General features: G+C 31.1%; 2 protein-coding genes across 2 annotated transcripts; one reads left to right on the forward strand and one right to left on the reverse strand.

Moving 5' to 3' along the window:
- Positions 1 to 13,990: 13,990 nt before the first annotated feature.
- Positions 13,991 to 17,666, forward strand: LOC148282686 (pescadillo homolog). The gene is made up of 6 exons (XM_088224687.1): positions 13,991 to 14,132; positions 14,229 to 14,462; positions 15,390 to 15,761; positions 16,201 to 16,915; positions 17,003 to 17,187; positions 17,350 to 17,666. Exons 1-6 carry the CDS (start codon positions 14,109 to 14,111, stop codon positions 17,602 to 17,604), a joined length of 1,785 nt encoding a protein of 594 aa, XP_088080813.1. The 5' UTR covers positions 13,991 to 14,108; the 3' UTR covers positions 17,605 to 17,666.
- A 1,015-nt stretch (positions 17,667 to 18,681) lies between these two features.
- Positions 18,682 to 25,277, reverse strand: pelo (pelota mRNA surveillance and ribosome rescue factor). The gene is made up of 7 exons (XM_088224688.1): positions 25,099 to 25,277; positions 24,731 to 24,974; positions 23,035 to 23,289; positions 21,445 to 21,667; positions 20,460 to 20,652; positions 19,793 to 19,899; positions 18,682 to 19,258 (listed from the first exon to the last, which is right to left on the reverse strand). Exons 1-7 carry the CDS (start codon positions 25,137 to 25,139, stop codon positions 19,164 to 19,166), a joined length of 1,158 nt encoding a protein of 385 aa, XP_088080814.1. The 5' UTR covers positions 25,140 to 25,277; the 3' UTR covers positions 18,682 to 19,163.
- Between the last annotated feature and the right edge of the window lie 74 nt (positions 25,278 to 25,351).

The following is a 25,351-nucleotide window of genomic DNA, read 5'->3' on the forward strand; positions in this document are numbered from 1 at the left end:
ACATCGGGGTTTATTGCCTACCGTATTTCATGAACATGTCAGAAGCCGGAATAATCGACATTAGAAGATGTATGAGAGTAAAGAAAGCGGGGTATGTATGCAAAGCCAGAGTGAGGTAATTTTTAATCCTCAAATAAAAACTTACTCTTACAGGGAAACGACGCGATGGTTAATTTGTTGATTGTTTTTTAAAGCCTCCAGCGAAACTTAACCACGATTGCTTTATTTATTTATTTGTATATCAACGGTTTAAAGAACCTTTTACAATAAAAAGTTTTACAGAAATAATCACAGCAGTGAACAATTCATTATGTAATTTATAATATGAAGTAAAGTTAAATAATTAAAACATAACAACTTAGTGAAAGTAAAATAATAAAATAAAACAACAAAAAAGTAAAAAAGAAACATAACGTATCTAAGATAATAAATAAAAGATAACAATTAAAATGAGAAAATCTTATGTTCTAAATACAAATATAACAAAGTAAAGTTGAGAATAATTTAACATTAACATAAAGTGGCTAGTATTTAACTAGGTAATAAAATAAAAAATAATAATGCAACAATAATACTTTATAAATTGATTCTCCAAACCTACTTGAAAGACTTCCATTCCGTGTGCCATCTAGACCGACAAGACAAAATCTTCTGTTTTACACTGAAAACGCGTCAACAAAATATTTTAAACAATCTACAATACCTAGAATATGCGACCAATATAACAATATATTTACCGAGGCTGATATTTTTTGTGACAATGTATGTAAATTTAGGTCAAAAATTATAGAAATTTTGAAAGAAGCAGATATTTAACTTTATTATTATTATTATATACATATTTTTTCATTTCGTTTCTTTTACATTTATTATATTGAACATAATTTAAATTATTTACACTTAAGTGTAAACAATTTTTTTGGTGTGTGCATGAGTTTCTTACACTAATATACAAAGAAATTAGCAATATATGTGTACATGCTGTTTGTTTGCCTAATAAAATAAATAAATAATAAGTTTTTTGGATCAATACGAGAACTTAAATAATCTTAATAACACCTTCATTTTATTAGTTGGTTGGAAGAAGTTGGAATTCGGCAATAAATCCACAAATGTACAATTTATACATATAAAAAATAAACAAAATACGTATCCAAGAAAACAAAGTTAAATTCAATAATGTATTTTTAAATAAATTCATTACTTTTCTAAAATATCAGGTTCTCGATGTCCTGGACGTCCGTTGCAGACTGTTCGTCGGCAGTTTATGTCAGATTAACGGGACGCCCTGACTTGGGAGGATGCACAGGAGCTGGCAGCTGACAGAGAAGCCTGGAGACTGTTTGTGCACATCATTATATAGGCCAACTAAGGAGCACATAAAAATGGCACTCCAGCGGTGCTATTCTGAACCGCTCTCGCGGCCGTAGAAAACACTTTATTTCGTGTATATTGTACGTAAATACGCAAGGTAAATGGTTTTTCTTCAGCCGCGCGAGCGTTTGGAATATTAGCCGAGGTATTATAAAATACAAACATTTTTTTATAAATCATCGTTTCCTTTCCGCACCTAATGGAGCATTGGGCACTGTATTGGTACACCAACCGCATCGTTTCTTGATTTTTTGTTGAATGGAGAAGACTATCAGTCTTACGCTTCAGGTGCCAGTCCAGGAAGTGTGAAATATTCAAATTTAAAAAATGCCTATTTTATAAATATTTCATTTCAACAAAGTCGAAAATCGAACCCGAGACCTCTTGCATGGTAGATAAATGCGCTGAATAACTAACATAAATATTTTATTTATTTATTTACGGTTCCATGAACCATTAACATAAGTACAATAAAACCAATGGAAAAAAATACAACAAAAAATAACACAATATTAATTTTAACAAAAACATCGAGAAAAGTATGGATTAGTAAACAGTATTTATATTATATACATATAAAATTATACCTGTAAAACATAAATTTTTACCCATATAAAATAAAGGTAACTTTAAAAAAAATAGCAGTTTTAAAAAAGAGGAATAGAAGAAAAAACGAAAGTCCTTTAAAAGGAAAGTTAAAAAGCTTACATCATGGTTAGCAATAAATTTAAAAAATAATTAAAAACACGTGTAAAGAATTTTTTAAAAAGCAAAGAACTAATTATTATTTGAATGTTTCATTGTTAATTCTTTTTCAAAGCACAGGACGTGGTATAAAATAAATCTAAATCATCACTGTATTCATTTGCAAGTCGCTACATGCGAACAATTGGTGAATTTAATGAATAATTAGTACCATGATGATGACTGTAAAACGAAAAATTAAGCCTTGTTGGTCTATAAATAATTCGAAAGTTCATTAAAGTTAACAGTGCTGGGCAATCTATTTTATTATTTAACATTTATTGTCTTCCTGCTTGACAGTAGCGGTAAATTTTAATCAGTCATCGGGTATTTATAATTTATTTCTGAAACAGGTAGACTTAATTTAAACAGAATGCATCTTAAAAACTTTCTTTGTAGTCGTTTGAGATCACATGAGTTGCAGTAATAAACGGAGTCCAAACTGCAGATGAATACTCTAGCTAGGATCTTACAATAGAACAAAACGAGATAACGTTTGTTTCAATATTTTGAAAATGCTGAGTGTTACGTTTAACAAAACCTAACATTTGCATAACCTTATTGGAGATAGTTTCATAGTGATGTGAGAAAGTTAAACTTACTATCAAAAGGAACAACTAGGTCTTTAGTAAAATGGATTTAAATCTCATCAGGGATCGAATACTAAACCACATGCATTATAGGCAAGCGCGCTAGCCACAACACGAAGCAGTTTTTTTTTAAATCAACACTTAAAAAGTTAAATTTTTGTTTACTTCATTTTTATAAGAAATGGAGATTAGAATTTTTCAATATTATTTTCATACATTGATTCAAAATTATTTACTGCTTTAACAAAATAATATTCGCGTGATCCCATTTTTAAATATACTTTGTTTTAATAATTGAAGCATGCTTTAGTTTTGTGTCCAAACGTTTCAACCAATGCTTAAAATGTTTGTATTCATTTTTTTTATTCAACTGTAATTTATAGACCTTTATTAATTTATAATTGTAAAAAAAGTGATATTTCACTAATTCACGAGTATTTTCAACAAGTAACAAGAAACAATACCTCCCATTGTACTTGAATACGTATTTCCTATCCAATTGTACCTGATTTCCTCTTTTAGAAATTGAGGGCAAAGGTGTCAAAATTCTCCCGAATTCATATCATCAATAATGTCTGGGACTTAATTAATTAACAAATTACATCAGAGATGGATATTATTTTAGAGAAGGGAATATGGAAGTCTGGGCATTTTCAGGGCTTATGATCTATCGTTGGCTGGTTTAAGTGGCCACTTTACACACTGTAACATTCACCATTTTGCCTATGTCCGAACATCCATATTTCTTCAATTCTTCCATCTGTTGATTTCAGTGAAGTTAAAGAGCTGAAACCATTACTGTTGCGAAGAGAATTAATTGATCGAATTATTTTACATACTAGGCAACACCTGAAAACAATTTTTTAATTTTTTAAACTTCTTGGTAGGTTTTATTAACATATTTTTAGATTTTCCAAATATTTAGAGACAAAAGACTGGATTTCACCCACGGTCTTTAAGATAAACAAATTACAACAGAGATGGAGAATATTTTAGAAAAGGGAATATGAAATTGATTATTAGTCAAAATTACCTCAAATATTTTTTTTATTTTTTTTATTTATTTCTTAAGTTAGCTTATATTAAAACTAATATAAACTATTATGTACATTTACATCATCTATATATATTTACATTTCCTTACAGTAACTTATACATTTATTTTTAAATTCTTTCAGACACTTTTCATTCTTCATACATTCAGGCATCTCATCATACATTTTTAAACCCTTATACATCAAACAATTTTGCGACTCAGCTCTTTTCAATAATGGTAGTCTTATTTTATCCTTTTGTCTAGTAGCATATTCATGACAATTTTTGTTTAAGACAACTTTATCCTTAAAATATTTTGGTAATTTATCGTGAAAAAATTTATGTATAAATATCAACATATTCAATTTAAGTCTCCTTTTTACAGATAACCATTTTAGTTCATCTCTCATTTTTTTTACATTGCTATATTTATTTTTCTTATGAACTATTCTCATCGCTTTATTTTGTAAAATTTCTAGTTTATTTAAATTTCCTTCGTTTGCTAAAAATAATATTGTTGAGCAGTAATCTATATGTGGAAGAATGATTGTTTTGTAAATTAGTTCTGCAGTATCTTTATTTAATTTATTTCCCAATCTAATAAGGAAAAATATTTTTTTTGATATTTTTTTATTAACGTGTTCAAAATTTGCATTTAATGTCAATTTTGAATCAAGTATTATCCCCAAATATTTCATTATTTCAATATTTCATTTCAAATATTACAAGTACTCGTGTGAAGATTTTTCAAAGAACGATAATTTCTCCGTGTCCGGGCGGATAAAGAATACAGTAAAAGCCTTAATTGTACGCCTTACTGGATTTTAGTCAATTTCTAAATCAATCATTTACTTACGGCCAATAATTACACATCTTTATAATTTCCTATATGACAGTGAAGGAATAGTGTTATTCAAGATTAGTAAAGTTTCTTCAAAGGTTATCTTTTCGCATTAATAACCCTTTTAACATTTAAGCCGCAACATTTAAAAAACAATTAAAGAGATAATTAAAATTTTATCATTGTACCTTTTGACGATTTTTGTTTGTTTACAAGTTTTTTATTCATATTTATATTTATTAAAAATTAAAAATACGTCATTTTATTTTGAAAAATGTTAAAGCATATTTTGTTGAAAAAAAATTGTGTAAGAAATTTAAAATATTTAAAAAAAAAATTGTTTGCCGGCGCAACGACATTATTTGTTTTATTTTTTTGCACTACAACAGGCCAGGAGGCCCAATTACAGTGGTGAATTACATCACAGAACACCCGGGCTTGAGAAAAATCACTTTTAATTTTTTGTGTTCTCACCGGGAATCGAACCCGGAACCTTCCGTGTGTGAGTCAAGCGTTTTGACCACTACACCACCATTATGTATCATCATCATTCCCTTTCCACACCTTATGGTGCATAGGGCACTACATTGGTAAACCAATCTCAGCGTATCTTGATCATTTTTATTACATGAAGGTAAGATGATCAGTCTTATGCTTCAGGTACCAGTCCAGGGACTATGAAATATTCTAGTGTGAAAACTCCCTTTCAAATAAATATTTCATATCAACCGTGTCGCTAATCGCACCAGAGACCTCTCGCATGGTAGGCAAACGCGCTGACCACTACACCACGAGGCCAACAAAACCTACTGTTTCCTTGACGTAATTATTTTTATATGTTATTGTACGAACCTACTGGAAAATGGAAATAGATACAAAAATAATATATATATACTTTATAGGTCTACCATAATTTGGAATCTCTAAACCAGGACAGATGTTTTTTTGTCGCTGATTTCTCTGATTTAAAAAAATCTGATTTCTATTTAGGAAAAAGCTGAAGTTATTAAATTTAATATTATATAAATCAGTAATCTTCACAATATTTTAAATAATCCCATTTCGCCTGTTTATCTGAGAGAGCTCATCCAACCTCTTTCACAACACGGACTATCTCTTCGTTTTAGTAACGAGAGAACCCTTTTAATACCCTGTCATCGCTCTAATTTTTTTGCCTCCTTTTTCACAGTAGTAGCCGCTCGATTGTGGAATAATCTACCCACTAATGTTAGAGACGCCCCTTCTTTATTTACATTTAAGTCAAGATTGAAATGTCACTATCCAAATATTTAAATTGTTCCTTTATCCTTCTTCTTTCCTTCCCATCCCCTCTCCTCTCTTCATAGTATAGTGTTATTTTTTTTTATATTTATATTTATTTTTGTTAATCTTTGCTTTTAATTTTTGTATAAAATTGTAAGATTCAATATGTCCATGTATTTATAATTTTCTCAAACTAAACGGTTAGGGTAGGTAGGAAGAAATTGCCTTAAGGCAATATGCCCGCCCTTATATGTATATTTATTGTAAATGTATATAAAGTGTCAAATAAAATAAAATAAAAAAATATTAAGATAAAAAAAAAAATTTCGAACTTAACCCTTATACTGCTAAACAACGATATATCGTTGTTGTTAATCCTTATCATAAAGTTCTAACTAGACTGATGCTGACGTCATAATCCCCAAAAGGGTAAATGAATTCGAGAACTGCTTGTTGCACTTAACCGTCAGTGGTATAAAACATTTTCAAAACATAAAAATTACTATTCGACGGGTTATTATTTAGTTTCGTACCTCTTTCAGGCCTACGGAAAATTTAATACAAAAAATATTTTCTTACGCACAGTAAAAATTTAAGCATTAAATTGTGCAGCAAAGTTTCTTGAAAATGAATAAAAAATAATTAAAAATATTTTAATGAAAACGAACAACTTTGAACGACGTCACTTGTTCATATGAATCAACCAATGATAAGAGGGTTGTTTAAGATATCCGGTTTGCTAATCGTCAATGGACCAATCAACAGAACTAACTGAGAAGAAGCGGAAGAGACCTTGTGACGTCACACGTGGATTAATGTCAGAAATACAAAACTTTAAAAGATCGTAGCGCTGATAATACGATACATAAAAATTTAAAAAAAAAGCTTTGTCTATTAACATTTTTTTTTAAACCACTAAACATCCTCATTGTAAATTTACTTGTGATGTTTAAATTCGCAGTGCTTTTAAGAAAAGAGAAACGAATAAACACAGGAAACTTCTAGCTAGTCGGGACCTGAAACAGTGAACTTTTTTACATTCCAGAAACAGTGAAATAAAAAATAAATCAATGTTAAAAGTAAGATTTTTAATCACTTATATGACATTTGAGGAAAATAATTATATTCGGTGTTTTCCCCGCTATTAAACCCGATTCAGTGATTACGAAAATATTGATGTACTTCCGTAATGAATAACTAATTGAATACTTTACCTTTAATATAAAAACTCTTATCTAGCTCTATCACCGGAAAACCCCATAATTAAGAATATAAACAAATAAGTAAAGAGTCATAAAACATAAAAATAATTCACCATGGAACCTAATGATTGTCAATTAGGACGTTTGAATATTTAAAAAATCATTTGTTAATTCATTATAATGGGTACCCACAGTAATGGGAAATCAAAATGTTTTAGCTGTTCATTAGGTAGTAATTATTACTCTACTAGCAAAACGTAATTATTACTATACAAACTCTATTCTACAAACAAAACGTAAATGAGGTAAATCAGCTCGATATTGATCCAAAAATACTTCAGAAAAAGCTTCTTCGATTTCGTGATCTTCGTAAGAGTCATATTATTAATTATTATCACTATCACTTAAAAAATATCGTTATTGTCTAATTCACTTTCGGAATAGGTTCAACTGCTAAGCCTCCGAGTTTCTCGGCGAGGTACTATTATTTCTTTATCACTTTCACTATCCGTGATCATTTTGAATGATATATTTTGTAAATTTATTCATAATAAAAAGGACGCTTTGCAGAGTTAAATTGTTAGTTAGAGTGACAAAGTAAGATTAAAAAAATATATAAATGTAAAAAATATGTAATTTACCTCAGCTGTTTGTCATTTCGGCAACTGTTGTCTATCTCGCTCAATCCATTATGCGTGAACTAGCTATTAGTGAAACGGAATATTTTTCTTAGAAGAGATATCAATTTGTGAGACAGTTGTATAAAAACATTATTTTTTAAAATTAAAATTATATTACAACAACTACCAAGAAATAATATCACTTCTTAGTACATTTACCGGTTACCTTTAAGTTTCAATCTAAATAACTCCCTACAAACATTTGGACTTACTCAAAATATTGTTGATTAAAATAACTTGCATAAAAATAGTATTTTTAGGCATTACCTAGGAGGTAAAATAATTTATCCAGATGAAACTCACCGACATCAATAAAGGCTTCAGCTCTTTTAGTTTGCAAAAGTCAACAGATGGAAGAGTTGAGGTAATGTAAAAATAATCATGAATGTGGATGTGTAAACATACCCAGAAAGTGAATATTTCGCAGTGTGTAAAGTGTTCATTTGAACCAGCCTATGACAGATTTTAAGTCCTGTAAATGCCTAGACTTCCATATTCCCTTGGCAAAAATGTTTTCCCTCTCTATTGCAACAAATGTCAAGATATATTTTACTTAATTTTTGTTTAGCATGCATTGATGGAAGTGGTAGGTTTGATAATATATAACAGAGCACTTTGCCCCGCAATCAACAAAAAAACTATCATAATTATTTCGTTTCAATAATAACAATGCGCCTTGAGATTGCAGTACGAGATCAGTTTTGTTTGTTTTTATTTTCAATTTAGAAAGGGTTTACAACCGCTGTACGAAAATTGTCTATTTGCGGTACGAATTTTCTATCTTTTCTATCTTGGGTTAACCCTTACGCTGCTACGCAGTTTTTCAAGAATCTAATCAGAAATCCTCTTATTTATACATTTCAAAAATATTTTATCGAATACGTTGTTTTCCAAACACACTACTGTTTTAAAAATTAATAGCAATTCCAAGAAAAATCTTCCATTTCATAAATATCTAATTCAAGCCCAATGGAGTGAGCAAGATAGACAATTCGTGCCGAAAATATACCATTTTCGTACAGCGGTTGTAAACCCTTTCTTAATTGAAAATAAAAACAAACAAAACTGATCTCGTACTGCAATCTCAAGGCGCATTGTTATTATTGAAACGAAATAATTATGATAGTTTTTTTGTTGATTGCGGGGCAAAGTGCTCTGTTATATATTATCAAACCTACCACTTCCATCAATGCATCTAAACAAAAATTGAGTAAAATATATCTTGAAATTTGTTGCAACAGAGAGGGAAAACATTTTTGCAAGGGAATATGGAAGTCTAGGCATTTACAGGACTTATGATCTGTCATTTGCTGGTTTAAATCACCACTTTACACAGTGCGAAATATTCACTATTCTGGGTATGTTTACACATCCACATTCATGATTACTTTTACATTACCTCAACTCTTCCATCTGTTGACTTTTGCAAACTAAAAGAGCTAAAACCTTTATTGATGTCGGTGAGTTTCATCTGGATAAACTATTTCACCTCTTAGGTAATGCCTACAAATACTTTAAATTTTTCATGCAAGTTATTTTAATCAACAATATTTTGAGTATGTCCAAATGTTTGTAGGGAGTTATTTAGATTGAAACTTAAAGGTAACCGGTAAATTTACTAAGAAGTGATATTATTTCTTGGTAGTTGTTATAATATAATTTTAATTTGAAAAAAATAATGTTTTTGTACAACTGTCTCACAAATTGATATCACTTCTAAGAAAAATATTCCGTTACACTAATAGCTAGTTCACGCATAATTGATTGAGCGAGATAGACAACAGTTGCCGAAATTACAAACAGCTGAGGTAAATTACATATTTTTTACATTTATATATATTTTTAATCTTACTTTGTTACTCTAACTAACAATTTAACTCTGCAAAGCGTCCTTTTTATTATGAATAAATTTACAAAATATATCATACAAAATGATAACAGATAGTGAAAGTGATAAAGAAGTTCAGTCATATCACTCCACTACTTCGGGAACTACACTGGCTACGTTTTCCACAGAGGGTCGAATACAAACTCTGCTGGCTTATGTATAAGTCACTGCACAACTCTGCTCTGGAATATCTAAGGGAACTATTCATTCCAGATGAACTAGCTGACAGGCGTCTCACGCTTAGATCAGCTTCGTCTACGGCGAGAGGAAAAGTTATTATACCTCTACGCAAACAGCGCACTAAATTTAGTGAACGCGCATTTGCGGTTGCAGGCCCTATGGCATGGAATGCTCTCCCAGCAGAGGTGCGAGGCTGTGAAAGTGAAGTGATGTTTCGGAAAAAAACTAAAAACCCACTTGTTCTCTACTAAATCATCTGAATAAATCCGTAGCATGTGGCAACAAAATAAATTATTTTAATTAAATTACAAATTTAAAAGCTTCAATTAAATTAATTTAAGAATAAAATCACTATGTAAAGCGCCCTTGAGGTATTTTATTACGAAAATGGCGCTATATAAGTTATCCATAATAATAATAATAAAAAAGAAATAATAGTACCTCGCTGAGAAACTCGGAGGCTTAGCAGCTCAACCTATTCCGAAAGTGAATAAGACAATAACGATATTTTTTTAAGTGATAGTGATAATAATTTATAATATGACTCTTACGAAGAGCACGAAATCGAAGAAGCTTTTTCTGAAGTATTTTTGGATCAATATCGAGCTGATATACCTCATTTACGTTTTGTTTGTAGAATAGTTTGTAGAATAGAGTTTGTATAGTAATAATTACGTTTTGTTAGTAGAGTAATAATTACTACCTAATGAACAGCTAAAACATTTTGATTTAACATTACTGTGGGTACCCATTATAATAAATTAACAAATGATTGTTTTAATATTCAAACGTCCTAATTGACAAGGATTAGGTGCCATGGTGAATTATTTTTATGTTTTATGGCTCTTTACTTATTTGTTTATATTCTTAATTATGGGGTTTTCCGGTTATATAGGGACCTCACTAGATAAGAGTTATTATATTAAAGGTAAAGTATTTAATTAGTTATTCATTACGGAAGTACATCAATATTTTCGTAATCACTGAATCGGGTTTAAAAGCGGGGAAAACACCAAATATAATTATTTTCCTCAAATATCATATAAGTGATTAAAAATCTAAACTATTAACATAGATTTATTTTTTCACTGTTTTTGGAATGTAAAAAAGTTCACTGTTTCAGGTCCCGACTAGCTAGAAGTTTCCTGTGTTTAGTCGTTTCTCTTTTCTTAAAAGCACTTCAAATTTAAACATCATAAGTAAATTTATAATGAGGATGTTTAGTGGTTTAAAAAAAATAATTTTTTTTTTCAATTTTTTTGTATCGTATTATCAGCGCTACGGTCTTTTAAAGTTTTGTATTTCTGACATTAATCCGCGTGTGACGTCGCAAGTTCTCTTCCGCTTCTTCTCGGTTAGTTCTGTTGATTGGTCCATTGACGATTAGCAAACCGGAAATCTTACACAACCCTCTTATCATTGGTTGATTCATATGAACAAGTGACGTCGTTCAAAGTTGTTCGTTTTCATTAAAATATTTTAATACTTATATATTTTATACATTCATTTTCAAGAAACTTTGCTGCACAATTTAATGCTTAAATTTTTACTGCGCGTAAGAAAACATTTTTTGTATTAAAATTTTCGTAGGGCTGAAATAGGTACGAAACTAAATAATAACCCGTCGAATAAGTAATTTGTATGTTTTGAAAATGTTTTATACCACTGACGGTTAATTGCAACAAGCAGTTCCCGAATTCATTTACCCTTTTGGGGATTATGACGTCAGCATCAGTCTAGTTAGAACTTTATGATAGGGATTAACAACAACGATATATCGTTGTTTAGCAGTATAAGGGTTAAGGTTATGACATAAATATGTGTTAAACGAATAACTTACAAATGAAATATTATAATTATAGTACTCATAGGAATATGTTTATGTGTCCTGCTTCTAAAATAAAAACAAAGTAATAAAAATGATCAAGATACGCTGCGATTGGTTTTCCAATGTAGTGCCCTATGCACCATTAGGTGCGGAAAGGGAATGATGATGATGATGAACAGTAGGTTACAACGGATGTTTCTTTTGATTAGTTAAGATACATATAACACTATTTATTTATTTTAAAAATGTATGAGAATACAATACAATTTATTTTTACTTGGGCATTTATAATAAATTCGCAGTGATTGTTTATATGATAACCAAACTTTTGAAAAACCCAAACTCATCAAAATATAATATTTTCTTTATTGAGCGCACCTTGAAAAAACATAGGTGTCGGAAGTGGTTTTATTGATAATTGTTTGTATTTTTCTGTTTTCTTTGTTGTTTAAAGGCGAAAATGTTGATATTGCAATAAATGTTTCCTCAGATCATTCTGTAAATGTGGAAATATAAAAACAAGGATAATTTGATAACTACTTCCTAGTTAGCTCGTGTATAAATACGGGATCACCTATGTTTTTTTCATATCGTTTTCAATATACTTGTGCGTTCTTTATCAAAGTGTTTTTCAAAATCTATAAAAATGAAATTTGTAGCCGTGTCTGTGTTGTGTGTGCTCCTTTTTTCAAAGCATGGGTATGCTAAAATCAGCATCGTGGAACGCCCTAATAACATTTTTGAAGAAATGAAGCCATCTGCGGATCCTAAAGATTCCATGGACATTCCGGAACCCTTAGAATCTCTTCGATCAGAGAATGCACCGAAATCAAACGAAGACATGGAAGAATACGAAGATCTTCCTTACACACTAACGGAAGTGGAGCAGGAGGTTATGATGACACCTCAAATGCTAAAGCGTATATTCAGTCCGTATCAAAGGCCTGTATATTTTATTCAAACGGTTGATTTAAGGAGTTTACCTGTGCAAGGCAGTCTGACTCTACAAAACTCTTTACCTGACAAGTCTACTCCAAAAGTTACGCTCACGGATTTCTATAATTCTTTGGCTGACTACATCGCTTCAAGTATGCTGGACTTGAATCCTCTCGAAGAAATCATGTTCATGAATTCGATTAACGGAAAATCCTTGATGAGGCCTTTAGATGTTTCTTCGGCTAGCGATGATTGCGACGAATCTGCTGATTTTAAATTATCGGGTGACAACAATGATGAAACCAATATTACAAACGAAGAAAACATTACATCAAGTATTTCAACTACTGAAGCGGTCATTGACAAAAATAATTATTTGAATAACTATGAAGACAGTGATTAGAATTAATCTGAATTAATTGTAGATTATAATATAGATATGTAGTGATGAGGAAGTCCAGTGGTTTTAAATTTTTTAATGTTTAAAAATAATATAAAACTTGGGCAAATTTTTTTTCAACTTGTGTATCGAATTTTCAGCGCTGTGTTTTTTAAGTTTTGTATTTTTTTAATTACTTCTCTTGAGTCGTTTAAAATTATCTTCCCTTTCTTCTTGGTGAGTCCAGCTAATTCGTCAATTGACTAACCGTAAACCGTAATTCTATTACAACTCTCTTATTGTTGGTTTATTCGGAAGAACTAGTGACGTCATGCAAAAGCGTTCGTTTTTATTTAAATCATTGTTATTATTTTTTTCATATATTTTTAGAAAATTTCGCCATATACTTTAACGTTCTAATTTTTACCGCCCGTATTTGTTTTTTAATATCCAATTTCCCTTAAGGCTGAACTTCCTCATTGAATGCTGGTGCTAAACAGTAAATTCAAATATAAACAAATAATGTATTTATTTACTAGATAACATTGTAAATATTTTAACAATTCCAATTTTTATTATGACCCAATAAATTATACATTTAATGAAACAATTTTTTTTGTTTCTGTGAAAATAATAGCTTTGTTTTTTGTTAAACTCCCAAAGAGGATTTCCTAAAGCTTGAAAACAAGAAAAAAATAACATGATAAATAATGGTATTATTATTCATACTAAAATAATAGTGCATTATTTTTTTCCAATTAATTATCTTCGGTAATAATTATATTCTGTTTGAAATTTATCACAACATTAGTGACATGGTCACTTTCAATAATGAATAAACTTCTAATTTAGTAGATATCGACGTTCTTTTGCTATTTTTTCGGCTGATGTTATCATGTCATGACAAAAAGCCTCAATAAAGGGGAAAAAATACCTATGTTCTTTAATTGTTTTTCTAAAAAAAAGTACTCTCTTCTCGCTGGATACATACATAAATTTTTCAACAGCCATAAACAGCAGCGAGTTTGTAGAGTTTGACAGCTCGCCTGTCTTTTTCTCGTGGTGTTTTGTTTTCTCGGTTGCGTCGTCTGACAGAATTAGAGTTTCTTATGCCTTGATGAACGTAACTACTACAGTTTAGAAGAAACATTCACAAACTTCACTCAAAATGGTTTCTAAACGGTTAAAAAAGGTAATTACACAAAATTCAATACGAAAAGGTATCAATGTATTATTTTGAGGTTAGATTTCTCAACACGTGTGTCAAAATATTTTGTTTTTATTTTAGTATTCGTCAGGAGAAGGTGCCCAGTTTATGACGAGGAAAGCTGCCCTGAAGAAGCTCCAGCTTTCTATTAAAGATTTTCGTAGATTATGTATCTTAAAAGGAATATATCCTCGCGAGCCTCGAAACCGCAAAAGGGCTCAAAAAGGCTCTGGGGGCATAAAAACTCTGTATCATACCAAGGACATTCAGTTTCTGATGCATGAACCCATCATATGGAAACTTCGCGAAATCAAGGTATGGAAAATCATTTTTTTCAACAAACTCCGTTTATTCTTATATTTGTCAATTAATACCATAGTACTTTTGAAATGAACTATGTTTCTATAAATTTTTTATTATAATATCTCTCACAATTTGTCAATTAATACCATAGTACTTTTGAAATGAACTATGTTTCTATAAATTTTTTATTATAATATCTCTCACAATTTGTCAATTTTAACCCACCAAAAACTAGTTTGCTTCTACCAGATCAAATCATATCTACAGTTGAATCTGGTTATAACGATCATGGAAATAGCGAGATCTTGGTTATAATAAAGAAACATTAGTTTATGGTTTTCTCCATACGGTTGTTCACTTTTATAACAAGCTTCTTCTCGGATATACCGAACAAAAATATTGTCAACAGTTGAGCAAAAATTCAAATCGTTCAAAAATATGTTTTTTGAAATACGAACTTAAGCAAGTAAATTCAAATGCGCGGCTAATTTAAGACCGATGCCGCTGGACATCGGGATCGGGTGACGTTTATGACACTATGTAAGTGTCTTAGCACCTAATTGGTGGTTTGCCGACAACATTGAAAAAATATCACACACATAGTTGAAATTGCGTGATTGAAATTTGTTTTTTTTATCATTATCCATAGTGTGAATATTGTGGAAAAATTTACCCTAATAGCATTATTTCTAAATTATCTATATGAACTATACGTATATTTATTTGACAATATGCGATCACAATTGGATTACCTTTCTCTGGTATACCGAGTAATGCTTATAACAATCAAATTCAGTCGGTCCCTATTAATCTATATTAATATTTTTTCTTATTTACTGTTTGTAAATGATTTCCCTTAATAATTGAGAATTTTAAATTTTTGAGATAATTCGTAAAGCAATTGGTTTTCAGCTTTAATTACAATATCAATGTTTGCAGGTGTTCTACAGGAAAATTCAGCGTGCCCAAGGTATGAAAGATAAAAGAACAGTGAAAAGATACATCAATAACTATCCAGAAATAAAAATAGACCACATTGTCAAGGAACGTTATCCCACATTCATAGACGCACTGCGAGATTCGGACGACTGTTTGACGTTGTGTTTCCTGTTCAGTACCTTCCCATCCATCAAACACGTGCCGCGTGACAGGTCCGTGCTGTGTAGGAGACTCACTGTGGAGTTTATGCACGCCGTCATTGCGGCCAAAGCTCTAAGGAAAGTCTTTGTCTCGATCAAAGGTTACTATTTCCAGGCTGAGATTAAAGGACAGACTATCAATTGGATTGTGCCCCATCATTTTGGATTCCTGGTATTACTTCTTTGAAAATAATTTCTGATTAATAATAAGTTCTCGAATTTATTAGGCCCAGATAATAAAATGTAATTCATGTTAACGCCAGCAACTTAATAGGCTTAAAGATCTAAGAAGTTTAGTATTGTAGCATCTTTATTTCTTTAAAATAGCTTCACAAATGTCTTTAAGTATTAGTAAATCAATACATTTTGTCATGAATAGATCAAATAGATTAAGGTACATAGATCAATAGTTTGAAGTGTTACAGGATTTAATATAGCATTACAGTAATCTTATTATACAAATAAATAGTACCAATCAACTTAAACTAAGAAAAAATACATTTTAATGAACATAAAAAAAAATGAATAAATGAGATTTTTACCGGATGTTGTTGTTGTTGTTCAAATAGTACAAAAAAAATCCTAATTTATAAAATATTATTTCTTTTCAGCCTCACACAAAAGACGAAGTTGACTTCAAACTGATGGCCACGTTTATTGAATTCTACACAGTGATGTTAGGATTTTTGAACTTTAAGCTGTTTCACTCATTGAACTTACAATACCCTCCAAACCTTATACAAGGAATATCAGAATCTGATAAAGAATTGGTCGATGAAGACATATTTGTAGCTGAGAGGGTAGCAGCCATGAACATGCCATTAGCTACCGTAAACACGGGCACTGAAAATGAAGAACAATCAACCATCGATGAATTCCTAACAGAGGAGGATCCAGCTAAATTAGAGGAAGTTAGAAAAGAGGCGGAAGCTATTAAACGATTAAAAACATTGTTTAACGGGTGTAAATTCTTTATTAACCGTGAGGCACCCAGAGAACCGTTAGTCTTCTTGATCAGGTGCTTCGGTGGTGAAGTATCCTGGGACAAGAAACTCTATGTGGGATCATGTTTTGATGAAAATGACGAGACCATAACGCACCAGATTGTAGACAGGCCAAGTATGGATAAGAAATACATCTCGAGGTATTATGTTCAGCCTCAGTGGATATTTGATAGTGTAAATGCTCGAGTTAAACTTCCTGTTAGCAAATATCTGATGGGAGCTATTTTACCTCCACATTTGTCACCGTTTATCGATAAAGAGAAGGATCAAGTGTATATACCACCCGAAGCACGAGCACTGGCAGAAGGCATTGTTGATGAAGGTAAAAATTAAGCTTTTTTTTTTTTTACTTTTTTCATGTTTTTACAAATACAAATGCATAACGTTATTTATTTCATTTCCCTTTCAGAAAAAAAAGATGACGTATCTTCAGATGAAGAGGCAAGTGACGGAGATGGAAATAAAACAAAGGACAGCGATGAACAAGAAGCCTTCGAGTTGGAAAGAGCATACAATGAAGAAATTAAAGGTGACTCTGATTCACTGGAAGATTCTTCAGATTCTGAAGATGACAAAACGAAGAGGAAAGAAAAGGTAACATTATAAATGTGTCAATTAACAATGTTTTTAACTTTGAAAAAATGTATCGGTGCTTTGTTAAAAGAAATATTATTAAGCAAATTATACAGTTTACTATTGTTGTGATCCATATTGTTTTTCCTTGCGTATTTTATGTTTTTTTTTTTCCATTTGCAGAAGAAGGGTATGGCTGTTGTCGCAGGTGAGATACCTAAAGAAATTCCATTTGAGAAGAACAGACAGGACAAACAGGATTATCAGCTCAGAGAAAAGATGATCAAGAAGAAACACAAACGTCTGTACAAGAGCATGATGGAAGGAAAAAGGAAGAGAATGAGGGAGATTTGGTTGCTAAGAAAGAAGAGAAGGGTTCATGATGAAAAAGACAAAGCCGAGAAGACGCAGGCAAAGAAAGCATCTAAAGCTGAATGAAGTACATTGTTCCCTTTTATAAACTAGTAATATACCTATTTAGGTATTTACACACAATTTAATGTTCACGTTTTATTTCAATCAACATACATCTTAATAGTATTCTATTAGGTGTTAACATAAACTGTCCAAGTTTAAAAATGAGCACCAAAAGTTTGAAAAATGCTAATGACGTCATTTGAAATAAAATTGTCTGCTTTGAGACACTGTTTTTTATCACAACAGGCCTAATTACAGTGGTGAATTACAACACAGAACACCCGGGCTTGAGAAAAATCACATTAACAGTTTGTGTTCTCACCGTGAATCGAACCCAGAACCTTGCGCACACGAGTCAAGCGTCTTAACCACTACACCACAGAGGCCACCTTTGCCTAAAATAATGTTTTAAAATAATGAAGAAGAATACATTATTGAAAAAAATGTTGTCTTGTAATTTGGAAAAAAGAACACAACTTGTGTTAACACAAACAAATAATCTATCCTTCATTATTTCAAAACAAATGTTCCGTGGCGCAGTCGGTTAGATGACCAACTGTGAAACTGGTGTCGCGGGTTTGATTCCCGCCAGTTGCAAGAAAGAAATTCAAGAAAGATTTTTTCTCAATTGGTCTGGGTGTTGTGGTGTTTTTTTTCATTACCTCCTTCCATATCCCCTCTATCCCACTTACTCCTCAAAATAGAGGCTTAGCGGGTTATTGCATGAAGTAATTGATAATTCATAGCATACTCACCGTATATTGCGCGAATATCGCGAGTAGCTTTGCCATCTTTATTCCCTTCGATTGAATGCGGTGTGGAAAAGTGCTCACTTTCGTCTTCTAAATATTGCATTTTGAAGGCTTCGAATCAAATAAAATAATATATGTAACCTAATTAGCAAACAAAATATCTTATAGAGCAGAAAATTTTCTTTCAAACGACATTTACCATTTTTTAAAACTATTGGTGCTCATTTTTAAGTTCAGAAAATAACGGACACAACTTATGCATGTTAACACCCAATACATAAAGACAGCTTGAACTGGATTAAACATTAATATATTCAGAGGAAATAAACAAACAGAAGATCAGAAATTGTTAAAAAAGTTTTTATTTTTATTTATGTACAAATCACATTAATTATTTATTATACAACAATTATCTATGTATGTATTTATGTAGAAAAGCTACAAACTGTTAAGGATTTATAAATAAATACATGCGAGAGAAGTCAAGAAAGAAAGAATTGTGCGAGATCTGTATACATTTTTAAACAAATAAAGCTGTATTTATTTATTTAAACACTTTTAAACATATACAGTTCACATACATATGTGGAAGGGCGGGCATATTGCCTTTCTAGGCAGTTTCTTCCTACCCAAGCTGTAGTGCAGCCACTTGATTTCATTAGGTTACATATCAATATATCCCTAAATGTACATTTTATCTATCTATGTCTACATATTAGCAACAAAAATGGTTAAGAGGACCAGCCATTTTTCCTAATTTATCATATGTCATAAATAAACATTTCAACGAGAATCAGTGGTATAAAAGTTTATAGTTTGATGATTCAATTATCCATCTGAATCACTGGCTTCTTCATCACTATCTTCCAACTCTGGCATAGGGAATCTTAGGATTGCAGCAACACCAGTCAATTGTTCCAATTCTGAAACAAATCGCACATAAAATATCAAGTTTGCAGACCAAAAATTGAATTTTATTCCTTAAGATTCCACCTAAAGAAACCAATATTTCAACAGATACGAAAGAAATAACTATGTATGTATATTGATTTGGTTTGAATCGTGTAGATGTGGAATTCACAAACATTAGGCAGAATGGTGAATGTTAAACAATGTGTAAAACCGGCAAATGACATCATGAACCCTGTAAATGTCTAGATTTTCATTCCCCAATAATTCCTTGAGATATATACCAAAATAATTATTTTCTTTGTCTCTGTTGAGATATCCGTGTCTATATTTTTTTCAATATGCTTCCACTTTTGATTATATTTATCCCAACTTAATACAAGGCTTGTATTCTTAATTTCAGTATTTTTAAATATTTTTTTAAAAATATGATTTAACCAAATATTTCATATCTGGGGTCATTTTCTTAGTCGAAAATAGTCTTGTTAGAAAATTGGAAACAGATTGTGATAAAGCAGTAACTCTAAGTAAATTAAATGACAACTTACGTTCTCCTGATATGTGCATGCTGGAGAAAATTTTTACTTCTCCACCAGATTCTCTGACCGAATCTACAATAGCCACATAATCTTTTCTCTCTTGTATATTCTGGCACCTTGAAAAGTTTGAAACATTTACTTAGTAGGATTAGACGAAGCTTTGGGTAAGTGTGATAATAGAGGGCATAATATTATCATTTAGTAGTGTGGAGTCCACTATGACATGAAACCAGTTCTCAATATAAAAAGTCCATTCATAGTAATGTAATAAAAATAATCTATGTTTAAAGCACTTATTTTGTGATTGTGCATTTTTATTATTTATATTGATTTCATCTTTATTTTAAATTCATTTATACTTAACAATTTGCGCTTTATTTTGTTCAAAGTCACTTCATCCAAATTACTGTGCTGACTGAACACAACTGTTCGTTTGTTATTACGCCTTGACAAACGTGTAATAACAAATTTTGGCAGTCGTCTCCCAAAGCAGGTCAACATATTCATTATAATTGATTGATTTTAAACCATATAAAATATAGTTTAACGTGGAAAACCATAAGCCAGACCAGGGATTACAGATCTTGACATTTTATTAATATCAAATAATTACTCAAAGTATTACTGTTTTAAATATTACTTAAAACCAACAATATGGTCCGAAAAAAATTATTACCTAAATAACTTATCAGATATCAGTAGGGTTTCAATAGCTTGTGCTTCGTTAGCTTTCTGGATATGTTTCTTCCCATAGAAGGCCTTGGCAGGTTCACACTGTAATGTAGTGTAGAATGTTTCCAGAGCTCTCACTTCTCCAGAAGCTTTTGTGTCCGTCATGCGAGAGAGCACTGCAGGATCCTGAAGAACCTCTATAAAAAAATTAATGGGGCTATTATTTGAAATACCTACATGAAGTATTTATGTTTATTTCTCAAAAAAAAATTATATATATATATATACATTATTATTGAATTCTACAAGAAGAACAGTAATTGATTGTTATCGGGTAAGTATTATGGGACAGACAACATGTACATAATAACTAATTTTCAAAACAGTTCATCAACAGAACACATTTAACAATACTAAAATTGATGTCTCAAAATAGCTTGCATAACAGATATGTATATATATATATAATAGAAAAGTTTGCCATTAGACTAAAATTGGGATTAAGAAACATATTTATGTACTAGTTAAAAAATTAAAGGTGAACAATAAACTTGGTTAGTTAACAAACAAAAATATGTACAAAATCGATATTAAAATCATTGACTATGAAGTTTTATCAAGAAATATTGAAAAACGTGAATATTATAATATTTTGTGAAGCAATATTTCTTTAAGGCTGTTCTGAAATCTGCCTTATTACTGTCATTACCATTATCAACAGTGCATTTGAATGTTTAATATCTCTATGCTAGTCTATTTGCTTCTATCATTGAAGCAATCAAACAACAAATTTTGTTTGTGCCAACACTGGAATATTTTATTTGAAAACGTTTTTCACTCACATTATGTGAAAAACGTTTTCAAATAAAATAGGGTTATTAAAAATTCAAAAGCAATGTACATTAAATGAGGAATAATTTTAGTCATCTAATGTATTCATACACTATAAATTAATGACAACAGTAAAAAATTAAACATTTATACAATACCTTTAAGTGAATGTTTGAAGCCAGAAGATGAGTGAACCAACATAAATTTGCCCTTATTTTCTAATAAGAGTTTATTATCTGTCTTGACTGCTTGCTGGAACATGTACTCGAAGAATTGATCTCTTACGAAACCCGGAGAAGCCAACAGAACACATTTAACAATGCTAAAATTTATATGTCTTAAGATAGCTTGCATAACAGATTCATAAAAGCGAGTCAGCCCCTGAAAATAAATATTATTGGAAATCAGTAATAACAATAATGCCTTAAGGTGCCTAAAAACACATTCGATATATGTCACGGACACGTAATGATCGTCAAACTTCAAGCATGATGGCTATGTGTTGGCGACAAAATTCAAGCAAATCGCGTTTGATGATCGATATTTGTCTAACAAATTATGACAGTCATCAAAAATCGAGCGTGCGGTGGTAACTTCCAACATTTGTCACAGCTTGACGGCTGTCAAACGTCTAGTATGTCATAGGCTTTATTTACTTTATTCATTTAGTGAAAATCTGTCCTTTTGCAGGTACACTATTTTACTAGGAAATAATAAAATTCAGTGTCTTTATCTCAAAAAAATTGAAGCACCTAGCACAGAGACAATTTGTTCTAAATTCATAAACATTTCCTTATCCGCATCTTATGGTGCATAGAGCACTGTATTAATTTAAAATATACATGAAGATAATGGGATCAATCTATTGCTTCAGGTGCCAGTTCAGGGATAATGAAATGTTATAGCCATAAATGACCTACTAAATAAATATTTCAGTCAACGATCACAGACCTCAGGCACGATAGGCAAATGCGCTTACCAATAGAACATGTCGCAGAATAATCTCTACTCGAGTTCTCCTTTCAGGGTTTTTAGCAAGAGTAACCTAGGTGCACATGTGTGTCGTATCTACCAGAAATTACCCGGAAAGATGTGGCTAATGTGTTTTCGGTTACCAGGCAGACCCCTCGGACATCGGTAGTCACATTCATCTTGCAAACAATAATATAATATGTGAAAACAGTGCTTTATTTATTTATTTCTTTATTGTTTACTTTTTGTTATGATTACTTGACTAACTTACTACTCTGCTAATGTATATTTTTTTATTTGAATCATTGTCAAAAACTATTAAATAATTCCAAACCTAAAATTCAAAAATAGGGTTTAGAATTCCAACCATCTATGCGCTTTGTAGCTGCAGGATATGTTGTAATCCAGCTCTTGTTTGTTAACGATTTTGAAAAAATAATCAGAAAAACCAAAATTATTTTTTTAAATAATGTAAATGGGGCTAGGCTTTATACCGTCCATGCGCTCTATAATAGCAGCAAGACATGATGTAATCTAGCTCCGAAACAAGGAACTTGAATCCCAACTGTCAATGCGCTATGTAGCTGCAAGACGTGTTGGGATATTGTAAAGCGCCCTTGAGGTTATTTTCACAAAAATGGTACTTTATAAGTTATCCACAATAATAAAAATAACCATCAAGGTTTTAGTTCTATTTCACAAGCAGAACTGTTTCCTTATTTCAAATATCTAAAAAAACAATGCTAGATTAGATAAAATAATACGAAGCCAATCACCTTCTCATGCTGTTGAACATTTCCCTTTCGCTTCCTTGGTATAGTGACATCTATCTTAGATCTCACAAGTGTCATGGACGCCGTGATGAGACACAAGTAGGCAAGCCCCTCTTGCATGATAACTGCGGCCAAGTCAGCGTTCTGCGTCACATCGCAAGCCATGTCAACACGCTCCAATGCAACCGAGTCCCATAGTGATTTGTGAAGAGTGAACTTGCGATTTAACTCCAAATCTAAGGTGTGATATGCGCCCATCTATTAACAATTAACAACAAATTTATTGGCTCAGATTTACAATGGTTTTTGGGAAGAATATGAAATGTAATTTTTATAAGAGCTTCTGGAGTTAATTACTTTACTTTAGAATGTAGTTAATTACTTTACTTTAAAATAGAAAAATGGTCTAGGAATGGTACAATTTTATTTAAGTATTTTAATTATCTAAGATAATATTGTTTTAATTTTTCATAGCATTTTTATTCTGTAACCACTTCTAATTAGAAAGAGTCACCTAAAACATCAATTTTATTTCTTAACAAATTCTACATTATTATAATTTTCATTATACCCATCGCTTAGTCATTCATGGTACTAGTAACTATTTTTTTTTATATAAAGTTTATATTTGAAGCACTAACTTTGTGGTTATTCATTATAATAAAATAAATAAAACAATTTTGTTTTTAACCACTAATTTAAAGTAAACTAAACTAAACCACTAATCACAAGGTTAAACCTTGACAAAGAAGCTTGTTTGCTTTGAAACCGGTCGGTGAAAAATAAAAATTAGTGGTAAAAACAAAGTTGTTTTATTTATTTTATTTTTTTATTGAATCATAACTTACCCCACAAAATTATATCAACATTTAATTTTAATAACATTTGTAAAATGATTAGAAATGTATTTGGATGCTGAAAGGGCACTAAAATCATTATGATTGTATACACAGAAATATTTCGTGCTGTCTCAAAGTTCTAACAACATAAATTGATGTACAATGGAGAAAATGTTAAATGCTTATGTATAAAATAATGGGTAAAGTATTATGAAGTAAAAGTTATTCAAGGTACAAGGTTATGAATTTTAGAAAACATAAAAACTCACCCAACAATATTTTGTCCCTCAAGAAGCAAAACTGCGTAAGTCATTTTTGTTAGTTTTACAAGATGGCGATACAAATTTTGCCAAGTTTTTAATAGGCGTAATTTAGTTGAGTCTTTTAAAAAAATAAGCATAAATCATCCCGTAAAATAAAACAAGAAAAATAACTTACACGCTATTAACCCTTAAGGATAACTAGAAAAGAGTGGTACATAAATATACCACCAGAATTGAAGTATTTAGTTTCTAATATTTTGTATTAAGTCTTATGTAGCAAGAGTATTGTAATAATGGACACTGGTAAATTAGTTTTCCACTCACCTTTTTCAAATGCAATAGGTTTATTATCTTAAAAAATAACATATTTTAATGAGATTTGCAAGATGCAAATCAACACAAAATATGTGTTTTATAAAGGATTAAGGAAAAATTAGCTATTCTTTCTATCTTTAATACAAAATTAGTCTTCTCGAAAATGATGAATTAAAAGTAGTATATAATACACAAAGTAAATGCTGAAAAACTAAAAATGGTGTTGGCAAACAAGAAAGTCTATATAACACGACTTTATGAGCAGGAGCATTATAATACTACCTTGACATACTGATTCTCTTGAATATTCCTTCCCTTTAGTCTTAGGACACAGGCCTGGGTATCGAAATCGATGGTTTCAACATTTATCGTGAGGATAGTTCTGACTCTAGTACTTGAAGAGGAGCCAGTTGCCGTTTCGTTTTGAACCTTTCGTATTGTGGAGCTGGTAACGACATCACCTTCGGAAATTAGATTAAAAGCATGCCACATATCTTCCGACTCCTCGGGAACAAGAGCGATGCTCCTGAAAAAACAAACGCGAAACTCTCTCATCAAACCTTTCATTTAAAGCAGGTAAAATAAAATTCGTTGGCATCCGATGACAAGTTATTTCGAGCAAGTAAGGTTATGAAGTGTGGGGTACATACCCGTTTCCGTCCTTTTCCAGATTCTTATAAACCAGCTTCATTTTGGTGGATTTTTGATAAAACTACGAAACTGTCAGCATTATGGTAGACGTTACACTTCTGTTATCGTTATGAGAAATAATTCAAAATATGTGACAGACGGACAACCATGTTGTACGATATTGCCACAAGTAAAATATAAATAAGATTCGTGTTACTTTTCACCAATGTACAGTGTTTAAGAGGATTATGAAATACGTTATACAAATAATGA

Source organism: Micrasema longulum, unplaced genomic scaffold (assembly GCF_059751315.1).
Source record: "Micrasema longulum isolate JH-2025_06_02 unplaced genomic scaffold, ASM5975131v1 h1tg000305l, whole genome shotgun sequence".
In the NCBI taxonomy this organism is placed as follows: domain Eukaryota; kingdom Metazoa; phylum Arthropoda; class Insecta; order Trichoptera; family Brachycentridae; genus Micrasema; species Micrasema longulum.